General features: G+C 33.5%; 1 protein-coding gene across 3 annotated transcripts; it reads left to right on the top strand.

The window, feature by feature from the left end:
• Positions 1 to 684: 684 nt before the first annotated feature.
• On the top strand, positions 685 to 10,960 carry LOC18439386 (Nitrilase/cyanide hydratase and apolipoprotein N-acyltransferase family protein). Of its 3 annotated transcripts, none has more exons than XR_016053779.1 (10): positions 685 to 1,059; positions 1,552 to 1,668; positions 5,679 to 5,903; positions 7,700 to 7,793; positions 8,221 to 8,295; positions 8,857 to 8,935; positions 9,929 to 9,944; positions 10,107 to 10,193; positions 10,300 to 10,382; positions 10,523 to 10,960. XR_016053779.1 is itself a non-coding variant. In XM_006849552.4 (10 exons), the coding sequence occupies exons 1-10, from the start codon at positions 985 to 987 to the stop codon at positions 10,611 to 10,613; spliced, it is 936 nt and encodes a 311-aa protein (XP_006849615.3). In that variant the 5' UTR covers positions 685 to 984; the 3' UTR covers positions 10,614 to 10,960. The 3 variants fall into 3 exon arrangements, 1 of the variants encoding a protein (XP_006849615.3); XM_006849552.4 differs by having other exon boundaries at positions 10,113 to 10,193; XR_002281828.2 differs by lacking the exon at positions 9,929 to 9,944.
• The last annotated feature ends 2,467 nt before the right edge of the window (positions 10,961 to 13,427 follow it).

The raw sequence follows: 13,427 nt of genomic DNA, 5'->3' as shown, positions 1-13,427 counted from the left end.
TCTAATTAAAGGTGAAAATATATTGGGAAAAGTTTATATAGAGCCTAAGCTCTAAACAATCAAATTAAAACCTACTTCAAAACTTTTACTAGAAAAGGTTGTTTTGATGTCCAAATATTGTCAAATTGATCGTCAAATTGATCATCTCCACGGCAACATGCATGGACATAAGAAAAAAATGGGTTTCAAGTTTTAGAAATAATGCATTTTGTAACACATTTTTTGACCGTCAATTTTTAAGGTTTTCATAAATATGCTTGATCTACATTATTAAATTTTATAGCTAAAAATGAAAATATAATTTAAAGGCTATCACAAAACTATTTGAAAGTGAGCTCTAATTTGATTGGTTAGAACCTCGGCTCTATACAAACCGCGCCCAGATATATTTTAAGGCTTATCACAAAAGTATTGAAACCACATTTCTTCAAAAAAAAAAAAACAGAATATTAGTCGGAAACTCATTTGTGCGTGAGATATAAGACTCGTAGAAACCGTGTGTCCGGTGCAGTCTTTCCAAATCGAACCGCAAGGATTAACCGGGCATGGGCCCAGAAGCGGTTTAAACCTCGGAGCCTTATTTGCCACTGGTCTCTGGCCCAGCCCAGTGCTCTCTGAAATATGAGGTCCGGGCTCGCTAATCTTCCATCTTCTCTCAAAATAGGTTCCCATTTAACCTCTCTTACCCCTTCGCATTTTGCTTTACTTCCTCCCCTCCCTGGAACAAACCCTAAATTTTCACAATTTTCCGTTTCCCATAAGTCCAGGCACCTCAATCTTTTACCGAGAGAGAAACACAAAGAAGCGAAACCTAAGTTCTTCCCCTTTTGTCTTTCACTTGGAGAGAGGCACTTAAATTTGTCGGAGAGAAGAAAGTTTAGACTCAATTTAGGAGAAAACCCTAGATTTTACTCTTTTTGTTACTCTTTTGAGGAGAGTCGATTGAAATTCTCAAAGAGGGAGAAAAGCAGAGCGATATCGGTGATGGCCACTGCGTATAAGCCGGAGGAAGCTAGGCGCCCTCCAGCCCTTCCTTTTCTTCCTGCTGCAGTATCAAAGGTGATGATCATTTCTCATCAAGGGTCATTTGTTTGCTTTGGTTTGCTGATTGTGAGCTAATTTGGTCCTTGGCTAGATATGCTTTTCGACTATTTAGTTTTAGTGGTCATGTACTTGTTTGATGCATTGACATGGAGTTCCTGGATGCTAGTTAAGTACGTTCATTTGATGATAATGTTGGAAATATTTCTCTGTAAATTTTAGTGTTTTACGCTGATTAGGCATGAATGACATTTGACTGTGTAATCTTATTGATTTATAGTGGTTATACTGCTGTTTCTTTAGAAATATTATCCATGTATTAGGAAAACACTGTTCGATATTGGGTTTTGTTTTTCATTGTTATGCAATTTTGATGTAATACTGTTTCTTCAGAAATCTTGTCACTTTGCTTAAGAAACCATTGCTGTATAACGTGTCTTTGCTTAAGAAATCTTTTCCCTATTTCAAGAAATCAATCCACTGCTAACTCGAAGTTCTATGTATGTGTAGTTCAAAATTGCTCTCTGCCAACTATCAGTCACTGCAGACAAGGTAAGGAACATCGCTCATGCCCGTAAAGCAATTGAAGAAGCAGCAGGAAAGGGTGCAAAACTTGTTGTCTTGCCTGTAAGTTACAAAGGGGTTGTATTTTTGTTTTTTTTTTTCTTAACAGAGCAAAACCCTTCTAAGCTACAAATGAAATTGGAATTTACTTCTTATGTCTTTTTTAAGGCGTTGATCTATTCACTTCTTATGTCTACGCCAATGGGCTTCAGTTATGGGGAATCATTTCTTCTTTGAATGTCTACGTATTCACTATACATAGATGAGAATTTTTTATCTCGAATCAACTGTTAGGAGTTGTGGGGATTTTTATATTATTAAATGCCACCTTTGTTCATGCTAAAATTGATATGCTAGTGCGCTCAAAAAGACACTAAAACCATTGGGATAGCCTAAAATTGTCATGCTTCTGCCAATGGTAAAAATTTATTCCTCAAGGCTGTCAACATAAACATAACAAAATGTGACCAGAAGTTTTCAAGAGACCATAATTTGGACGTTGTCAATAGAGAGCTTAGTGAGGTGATAGTCTACTAAGCACCTTTAGTGGCAGCTAGTTTGTAGAATAATAAACAGTTGTATGAAATACCTCACTCCAATGGTCAAAGGAGACCCCAATCATATGCATCGTAGTGAGTTCAGTTTCTGTGATGTGGCAATGCTTGCATTCAACTCTCTATTTTGCTCCATATGTGTACGCAATACTATTGATGTATTCCAATGTGTGAGAAGAACTTGATGTACTCTTTTAACAATATCTGTATATACTAGAGGTTTGATTTTATCATATGCTTCTCCAATCTTCTTTATCTCTATATATATATATATATATATATATATATATATATATATATATATATATATAAATCACCCCAATTATATAGGTTGGAGAATTTAGATATTGAGTAATTGGGGTGATCTCTTATTCTCTCCCAAAGCCATTATTTGAATAAGGTATAATCTATTCTTATCCATCTTTTCAATTTTATTATATGGTCTTTATTTTTTTTGAATTTTCATTATTAGAAAGCTAATGGATTAAATTTCTTTTTGATTTGTATTCAAATTTACAGCAAAACTTTATGCATGTGATTTGAAGTATAGTTTTTTATGTATTTAATTTAATGGCAAAATTTTCAAATTTGTGTATGTAATTCTAACCTTTTTGGAATTAACAATTAACTTCATCATCATCATTAAAGCCTTTTCCCAACTAATTGGGGTCAACTAGGAGTCAACAATTAACTCACTATTTATTATTTTATATTATTACTAATGATTTACTTTTGTCGGGGACATTTAGATTTCCTTTCTTTTTATTAGCTTTTCCCTTTGTATTTTGACAGACTCTAATGTTGTCCTTTAGAAATTTTTTCGTATTCAATGTTTAAAGAAATAGCCTTTTCTATTTTTATTTGTGATTTAAATTCTCAAAAGCAATAAAGAATTTTATCAGGATTTAATAATTATTGACTAATTACGTATTACCACCATCCAATATTTTAAAACTTTTGTGGTCTTAACCCAAAATAGATAGCAAACCAGTTTTGTTTCTTTCGTTTTTCTATGCTTCAAAAAATAGTTTGAGTAAATATTTTATTTTCTAAATTATGATTTTTTATGTATCAATTTTGACAAATTTTACTTTTTCCAATATTTTGAAAACGATTTTAATTATAATTTTAAAATATAAATTAGTTTCAAAAGCTTTTCTATTTAAAATTATGGATTTTAATTTTTTTATTCTATTAGTGACTCAGTAATCCTTTTACTTATGTCCTTTAAAGCATAAAAAGTGCCTTCTTTCATATCTTTACCAATGATTTCCTTTTGTTGTGAGCATTTTTGCTTCATTTTTTTTTAAAAATTTACTATTAGCTCTTTCATGGGTGTTTAATTGCAATTTCAATGTTGTCTTTTCAGAAAAATAAGCAATCGGCATCCATATTTTCATAATTACTTAAATAACATTATACATTTTAAATATTTCTTATATCCTTATAAAATTAAATATAAATAGTTTTTAATGCCAGGTTTTATTATTAAGAATTTTCAAATTTTAAAACTACAGTATATTATATTTTCTACAAAATTTAGAGCATCAATTTCAAAAACGCCTATGTTTTTAAATTATAGTTTACAAATATCCTTATGGATTCTTTTATTTTTGGATTATGTTTTTTTTATGGCTTGAAATTGTTGTATATGTGTATTTCTCCTTTTTAAAGATTTTTAAAAAAATTACAAATGAGCCATATTGTATATTATCCATGTGTAATATTTCATTCATGATGTCGTTTCTGGATTGCTATGTTTGTAGCGAAGGTAACATAATTTATCTTTGTCATTCAGAATTTTAACATACCATGCCAACTTTGCTGCAATTATGTTTGAGTTTCAAGATCTTTTATATATTTGAATTTTGAGTTTCAACTTTGCTGCAATAAATTTGATATCTTATTACAACAGTTAATTTCAAAAAAACAAAAAATGCTTTCAAAATTTCCTTTATATTTGAGAAAAATTTAATATAGAAAAAGACATATTTTTTATGAAAATTTTCATTCGTTGAGAATAACTTATGACCAATTACTAAATTTCTTATAATGATCCTTTAAATACGTTGCATAATTTATGATATTTTTCTTTAAAAGTAAGAAATAAGAAAATGTTTGGTTTATTTAAATAACTATATATTTTAAATAAATTTTTATGCTTCTAAAAATAATAAATTTCTAAAACTTTTCCATGTATGATTTCTTAAATCTTTGAAATAAAATTGTTCTATATACTAAAAACAAAAAGAATACCAGTGGTAAAATCTTTTTAAATTCTCAATTCTAGATTTTCATGGTTTCCGATTATATTGGATATGATATATGTACATGTTTACAAATGAGTCCTATAATATAGTAGCAATATCTTCTATATGGCAAAATATCTTCTATATGAACTTTTCGTATTATTTACATGTTATACTTCTAAACTTAAAAGTAGAAGCCCTTGTTATAGAAAAAACGTGCCATTATTCAATTTTTGATCTATATTAATGTATTGTCTCTGATTTATTGAACTTTATTTTCATATATTGTTCTATTAGATGAGATTGTCTAAAGTTTTGTGCTAGTCTTTAGCATATGGGAAGATTGTCTCTGTAAGAGGAGTGGAAGCCAATACCATGACAGTGCTCAAGGTGGGTTTGGAAGAGGGGGGAAATGGTGATACTTGTGGTATTGGAATTTGTGGGTGACTTATTTGGGGAGGTGGACAAGCCGAAATTGAAGTTGAGAGTCAAGGGATGCTCCTTGAAAACCTATGGGTACTTATGAGAGGGGCATCCCTGTTGGACCTAGAAATCAGGGACTAGAAAAAGGTAATAGTTTGGGGCTTCATGCTGTCTAAAGGTGTTTGACACACAGAATGTACGGACTCTCCTGGCTGTTAATCCTTGGCCAATCTTTGAGGGGAGGATATCTCAGATAGCTGGTACAGACAATAGATGTGAAGGCAAACATGTATAAGTTTTGGGAGACCAATCAAGTGATGGAATCTGAGTTATACTTTTTACATTTTCGAATAATCTTTGAACTGTCTTTTAAGAAAATAAGGTGAGATTTTTACTTTTATGTACCATATATCTAATTGCTTTCCTCATTAATTGGAGATTTTCTCTTCTCTTGTTCATGTCTACAAACTTAAAATGATAGACTGATGATGTTATTGTGTGTCTCTTCTCTCATCTGATTGCTTCAGCCACAGAAATTTACAGCACTAATTTCAGCATACTGTATTTCCATCACTGTCCAAAAATAAAGTGACCCACTTTTGTTGTGTAGCTTGGATATTTACTTTACATTTGCTTCAGGATGTTCTGTATTCTTGGCTATGGAAAATTGTTTTTGACTGGTCCTCCCTCCCTTCATGTGATGTAAATATGATGCCATTCTCTATTATGCTTTCCATATCAGAGGAAATGTATCTTGTGATTAGTTCTTAAAATAGTAGTTATGGATTTGTTCTTAAAATAGTAGTTATGGATCTAACAAGGCTTGGTTGGTTTCAATACATGATAGGAAATTTGGAATAGTCCATATTCAAATGAAAGCTTTCCAGTCTATGCCGAAGATATTGATGCTGGGGGAGATGCATCTCCGTCAACCCTAATGTTGTCGGAGGCTGCTTATCGTCTTGGGATCACAATTGTTGGCGGGTCCATACCAGAGCGTTGCGGTGATCAACTGTACAATACCTCTTGTGTATTTGGCGCTGATGGAAAGCTAAAGGCTAAACACAGAAAAGTAAGGTGTAAACTCCTCTTTTTGATGTGGTTCCATAAGAATTTACTTGTGATAAAAAAAAGGAACTTGCATAGCCATAATAAAATAGGTGGATATTGCTTGTGCCTGTTCTCATGGCATTTTCTTCATTTGTTCTCTCTTTCTTTCATAGCATAATCAAAATTTGTTGCATTGAAATATTTACATATGGATCAAAACAAGGTCATCAAAAGCTGGATATGGACTCAAGTGTGCTAGGGGTGTTCATTGCACTATGCATGTTGATGGGGTTTTGATGCCGTCGGATCACTTCCAATGCAGTCAATAAATATGAAAAAAACATAAATATTGAGTAAACGAAGAATATCATGGATGTATCATTTTTTGATGGTAGGCACTTTAGTTCAATATGTGTCTGTGGCATATCAGTTGCCTGAGTCACTGATGGGCATGATAAGGAGTAATAAAGACATGTTCTTTCTCTACTAACAAGTAAGATAAGGAGTCCGACCAGTGTTCGCAAAATCGAGCCGGAACGGTTAACCGGACATGGGCTTGGAAATGGTTTAACTGGCCTAACCGGTAAACCGGTTGATTCAACCGCTCTAACTGGGGAAGTCCCGGGCAGTCAAAAAAGTGTTGAAAAAAAATAAAAAAATACAAAAGAAAAAACTACTAAAAAATGAAAAGCATATAAAGAATGATTAAAACAAAACTCATTTGAAAATTAACGAAAAAAATGGATTTTAACCCATTTTATATTTTCCAAGGGCTATTTTAAAAAATTTCTAAAAAAAATGGGAAAAATAAAAGTAAGTATTACTGCCCAAAACAATTTTTAATCTTTACCATAATGTAAATAATATTTAAAAATGCATTACAAATCAAATTCCTTATTTTTGAGAATTTATTTACATTTTTTTGATTTTTTTTTTTTAAAATGCCGGTTGATCACCCTAACCACCCAAAACCGGAACCGGCCACTGGCCAGTTCCAATCTAACTGGTCAGTTAGCTGTTAGATCGGACGATTTTACGAACAATGAATCCAACTCATTTATTTAATTGAATAAAACACAACGGAACATGTATATTCTCAAGTTACCAACCAGGCATTAAAAAAGATAAATAGTATCTAGCAACTAAGAAAGATACAATAGTTTCTAGCCACTAAGAAATATACAATACTTTCTAGCAACTAAGTATACTGTAGCATATAGCCATAACCCAAAATAGTTTACAGGAAAGAGTCTAATTGTCTAAAAGTACCTCACAAGTACATAGCATGCTAAGACTGAAAGTTCGTGACATAGAAAATAACTCTTCACCAAAAATCCATCAAAAAATAGTACGAAAATTGACTAGAACTTTTGCCCAAAGAATCGATAAATTTTATCAAAATCATCGAAATAAATTCTTGATTTCTTTTCATTTAATCCCCTTAGAACCATGAAAGTGGTTCTAGGCTTCTGGGAGGAGGTAAGGGTATATACCCACCCAACACTCTTTAGAAAACCCCTTATCTACCTCCCCTCCCCTCCCCCTCCCTGTCCCCTTCCCCCCCCTCCTGGTGTTGATCCCCGCTCTTAGGCATTGTTTGGCCCCCTTGCAGGTTTCTGCACATGTGGGTGCACTTTGAGTCGTGAGCCCCATGTATAAGGGTGATGCATTGCTTAAGCAGGTGTATCATGCTAACCCAAATAGGCAGGCATATGCCGTATGCCCATGGAAATCAGCTTTGATGTGGCTGCATAAAGCATCAGGGGGTGCATTTGATAACTATGAAAACATCTGATCAAAGTGTGCAATGATGTACAGATACATCTTTTTGACATTGATATTCCGGGAAAGATAACATTCCAGGAGTCCAAGACTCTTGCAGCAGGAACAACTCCTACCATTGTAGATACAGGTGTGCCATAACTCTAATTCTTCTTTATCGAATTTACTTGTATGATTCTGCTGAATGGACATTTCAAGTTTGGAGGATTTATGCTTAGGTGGAAGACATTTTGGCATACTTGAAAATGCTAGAGACACACACACACATACACAAATAGTGGTGCGTTGGATGATATTCTAGACTCTTGGTTACTTGAGCATCAGAAGCTTGTGAAAGTAGAGAAGATAAACAAGTTTCTGTTATTTGATTCTGAAAGTGTTTATTGTTTTTAGCCAAATTTTGGAATTTAAATGTATTCATAACTCCCTTTCAATCTATTATCCATGCAATGGACTTGCCATAGTCCGGGATCCATCTTCTCATTTTAACGTAAGATCATCAAATAAATGTTTTAGTTTTGTTTAAAATAGAACTGACAAGCAATATTTGGTTGCAGATGTAGGACGCATCGGTATAGGAATTTGTTATGACATTCGCTTCCAGGAGCTGGCAATGATATATGCAGCAAGGGGTCAGTTTCTTTCTTATCAGCTTGTGAAGTGTTGTTATTTACATGCTTCATATGTTGTTTTATCTGATCCATACTTAAGATGGTACTACTAATTAACCCTCAAAAACTTTCACATTGGATATATATGGACTTTGTTGTTTGTTAAGGTGGTACTACTAATTAGCCCTCAAGAACTTTCATATTGGGATATATATGGATTTTGTTGTTTGTTAAGGTTACCATAGTTTATGAAGAAAAAGTGTGTGAAGATTTGGCTTAATGCATGCAATTATAATTTTCCTTGTGATATATCTGGGAAACAAATTCCTCCACCTGCTAGTGAGCCTCTACAACTCAGGGTATTTGCTATTTTTGCTAATAAACGGCAATACTTAACGGAATTTTTTTCCACCACCCACCTTGAAATCAGTAGCATTTGGTGATTGGTTGGCTTCACAAGCTTGGGAGAAGGATGCTCCATTTCCTTTTGCTTCATCTTGACAGATTTCTTTTTAAAAGATTTATCATTACTATTAACAGTATTTGACATTTCTTTGATGCTTGTATTATTTCATATGACAGGTGCTCATCTGTTGTGCTATCCCGGGGCTTTTAACTTGACCACTGGTCCCCTGCACTGGGAACTACTACAAAGAGCTAGGTATTTTCAATTTCAAGTTTATTTCTTCAACTAATTTTGCAATGATAGGCCTGAGGATGGATCAGGTATATACTGTTTTTAGATGATGACCCGTATTTTCTTAAAAATAAAAAATAAAAAAATAAAAATCTGACATCCTAAAAGCAAGATGATTTAAGATGTATAAAAAGTGCAAAAGGATCTAATTAACTTGGAGTTCAAGGTCAAACATTTCCTTTTGGCTGGTTATGATAGAACACCTATTGTAACAGAAGGAATCAGAACTTGGAATTGAATGCTAACTAAAAGTTTTCCATTTTACTTGCACAAAATTTTCAATTTCTTTTCATTGCCAATAAGCATTGTTTAAAAAATTGTCCCACCTGTCTCGCCTTGCACCTGGGCATCTGCCCTGCTCTGCCTTATGCCAGAGTACCCTGCCTAGGCTGGAGGGGCCTCCCGGGGCGCCATGTCCCTGGGAAGGTGCCATGTGCCTAAGCTGAGGTGCTGCCTCCGTCATCCTTGCCAGAGGGTGGAAATTATCCTTTGGCAAGGAGCATTTGTCTTTTTTTTCCTCTAAAGGGAGAAAAAGGATGGTGGGATTGGTATTCTGATCCCCTCTAACTTTCTTTTAGGGTTTTAGAAACTCTTTGAGGGTTTTAAAAGCAAGTAACATCAAGTTTCTTGGATTTCTTAAGTTTTCTTGAGATCAAAAAATTCAAAGAGCCCAACTTTGTTTTTTTTTGGGACTGAATGCAAACTATCAAGAGAGGTTACAAGAGGAATTTTGGGTGATAGAGGAACTTTTTGGGTTGTTCAGACATGGTTGTATGTATGTGTGTCTGGGGTGCCTTGAAACTGAGGCCCCTACCTAGCACCTAGGTCAGAACCCCTCTGGCTAAGCTTAGCCTCCTTTATAAGTACATGACTTAATGCTTTTCTGTCATTGCATATGTACCACTGAGTCCAATGCTTTTCTGTCATTGCATATGTACCACTGAGTCCACACAACAGGGCTGTTGATAATCAGGTACTATCCTTGAACATTTTACTTTTAAGGGCAAAACAAAAAAGAGACATTATATTTTCCTTTTTGTTACTCAAGCAGTTTTGATGTTGAGATCCAGCATCTTATAAATGCGCATTTCTTGTTTCCATAGTGACAGCTATTTTTTTTTTTGGTGATCGTAAGTGACAGATATATGTTGCAACTTGCTCTCCTGCTCGAGATGCTGGAGCTGGCTACACTGCTTGGGGCCATTCCACTCTTGTCTCACCAGTAAGTAAATCAGTCAAGAAATCATTCAAAATGCTTTCTCATCTTCTCTTTATTTTCCTTCTTCCAAAATTTTGTTCCATTTATAACTTTTTTTCATTCTTTACAGTATGGGGAATTGATTGCTACAACTGAACATGAGGAGGCAATTGTTGTAGGGGAGATCGACTACTCACTGATAGATCAAATAAGGTTGGCTGATCAGAAATTCCCAAGAAGGGAAAAAATAAGATTCTGGATATTAGTTTCTTTAATTGATCTCTTTTTTTCCCTTCTTAGGAATTTCTTGATCATTAATTTTTTTCTTAGTTTGTGCTTTACATTTAATGCAGAATGGGCCTCCCCCTCCAGAAGCAACGGAGAGGCGATCTTTATCAGTTGGTGGATGTAGAGAGATTGAGTTCCGAAGAAAAGGGCCATTAAACTCTTGTACTGCCCCTTGTTGGTCCTGAGGGACAGAGGAGGCTAGGTTAGCCGAAAGGTGAGTGGAAGTCTCAGTTGGTGGATGTAGCGAGATTGACTTTTGAAGAAAAGGGCCATTAAACTCTTGTACTGCCCCTTGTTGGTCCTGAGGGACAGAGGAGGCTAGGTTAGCCAAAAGGTGAGTGGAAGTCTGCCTATATCTTACAAAGACCTGTGAACTACGAAGTTCACTTGATGTTACTTATATTTCCTGAACCTTTTAGACCTATTCTTTGTTGAGAGTAGAATTATTGTTGAGACTTTTTAAATTAGATGTACAGCTTAATGCAGAATTTCTGGATTATCAATATTTTTCTTCAACTTCTTTATCAGTAACTGGCTTCCGTAACTAAAAAAAGGATTAAGCTGAGTGAAAATTCTGGTACAGGCTTTTGACCTTGTCCTCCCAAAGTTGAGCTGTGAAAATTCTGGCTCAGTTTTTTGCATGTCCACCAGCTTTTGTTCTTGTTATCAGAAAGATTGCAGAATTTTAAAGTGCTATAAGGTGCAGTCAAATTTTGAAGTGGTATAAGGTGCAGTCTAATAAGTTTTTCTTTCTTTTTTTTTTTTTCCTTGAAAGAATTGTCTTTTACCCATGATTTCATCCACATGAATATTGTCACAGGGCAGATTAGATTTCAGTGGCATAAGGTATGAACTTGTCTCTTAACAATACAGAACTTTTAAGTTGTGTTCACTCCATGAAGTTCTACCCCGGTCAAAACCTCGACCTTGTTTGGGTCCTGCCCGATCTGATACCCAGCCCTGGATCCCCATGTTAATGTGCGTTTAAAGCACATATTAAATTTTGAATTGGCATCCTGGATGATTTCTGTAGGGAGTGTATTAGACAAGACGTGTGTCTGATGTAAATGGACCGTCCATGAACCATTTGCTTTCATCATGGGGCGGTGTAAATTGGCCAGTGTTCCACTTCCAAAGTCGTTATGAGGATCTAGGGTTAATCTCCACCGTTTGATGATGAGGATGGACACATGGCCGGTCTGTGTACCCTATATTATACATGCAACATGTGCATATGGTATAAGAGCCCCTGAAAGGAAATGCACTTAGGCTCTCTCTCTTTATATATATATATATATATAGTAATTGGTATGGATCCTATGAGACCCCCTCCCACACCTATCACACCTATATGTGTAGGATTTCAAAGGATAACTATTAAATTGGAACGGATCTCATAGAATTATTACTCATATATATATATATATAGCTATATGTATGTGGAAAATCTTCCTGTTAGTTCAAGGGTTAACTGGAAGACATGAGTCCAACGGTCCAGATTGAATCTGGGTCGATCTGATTATCACAGACACTTGATAGTGTTTGAATTTTAATATTTTTTTACAAATCCAAATCACTTGAAATTTTAGGTGTGTTTATAAAAAATAAGTGAATTTTCGAAAAATATCAATAAAATATTTTATATATAAAAAATTGACCAAAATACCCTTATAATATTTTGGGTGTATTTTGTCAATTTTATTTTTACGGTTTATTTTTTTAATATTTTTATTAGGTACGGCTTGATGAAAAGAACACATGCTTAAAATTTCAAGTGATTTGGATTTGTAGAAAAAAAACTTAAAATTCAAACAAGAAATGAAGTCGTGATCATCAGATCGGTCCAAATTCAATCTGAGCCGTCAGGCTCATAGCTTCCCGTTAGCCTTTGGGCTAACAATAGTATCTTCTTTTATATATATATATATATATATATATATATATATATATATATATATATATATATATATATATATATATATATATATATATATATATATATATATATAGTTTGTCTAAAGTTAACGCCTTAAAATACAAATGTTCAAGTTAGAAAGGGTTGTAATGGGTGTATTTATTGAAACAATGATTATTTTTTTATTAAAATATTATTTAAGCAAGTAACTTTACCATTAAGCAATAACAAATTTGAAATTTTTACAAAAATACAATAGTATTTTGGAAGTTAGTGTATTGGAATTTTATCGGTAGAGTGCCATTGTCTTTTAGTTAAAATTTCAACTTTACTCGTTATAGAGATGACAAAAGTACCATTTGTCTTGTACTAATATTTACAAATTGCCCCTACAAAAGTATCTTTTATTAAAAAAATAGACTACAAAATTAATAAATCCACCATTCACAACTCTTTTTATCTTGAACCTTTGTAATTTGAAGGGTTGTGAAGTTTAAATTATCCCATATATATATATATATATATATATATATATATATATATATAGACAACTCTTCCCAACGCCTATAGGCTACGAACTGTGATTTTGCTTACCTTCATCACCATCCAAACTTTATTGCAAGGTTATAGTTATCCGGTAGTATTTCATTTTTCTTTTGTTTTTTCTACAAATCCAAATTACTTGAAATTTGGAAGGTGTGTACATCTTAGTGATACACACCTAATAAAAATATGAAAAAATAATTTACAAAATATGAATTAATCAAAATACCCCCGTAAATTTATGGGGGTATTTTGATCAATTTTGTATTTTACGAATTATTTTTTTCATATTTTTATTAGCTGAGCCTCACTAAGATGTACACACGTTCCAAATTTCAGATCATTCTGATCAGTAAAAAAAAAAAAATATCGAAACATTACTGAACAACTGTGACCGTGAAATAAAGTTTGGATGGTACTGAAGGTAGACGAAATTATATATATATATATATATATAAGGTGTGGTTTGAATAAGGTTATAACCTGAAACAATTAATTTAAGGTGAAACCTC

Source organism: Amborella trichopoda, chromosome 4, assembly GCF_054954075.1.
Source record: "Amborella trichopoda isolate Santa Cruz 75 chromosome 4, AtrichopodaSantaCruz75HAP2 v2.0, whole genome shotgun sequence".
NCBI classification, from domain to species: Eukaryota; Viridiplantae; Streptophyta; class Magnoliopsida; order Amborellales; family Amborellaceae; genus Amborella; species Amborella trichopoda.
This window is presented reverse-complemented; position numbering and strand designations above follow the sequence as displayed.

Bases quoted from the DNA above. Each gene is read 5' to 3' on its own strand.
- LOC18439386 (XM_006849552.4), top strand. From the start codon at position 985: ATGGCCACTGCGTATAAGCCGGAGGAAGCTAGGCGCCCTCCAGCCCTT. The intron at 5,904-7,699 runs GTAAGGTGTAAA...AATGATGTACAG, and splicing joins TAAAGGCTAAACACAGAAAA to ATACATCTTTTTGACATTGA. The intron at 7,794-8,220 runs GTGTGCCATAAC...ATTTGGTTGCAG, and splicing joins TCCTACCATTGTAGATACAG to ATGTAGGACGCATCGGTATA.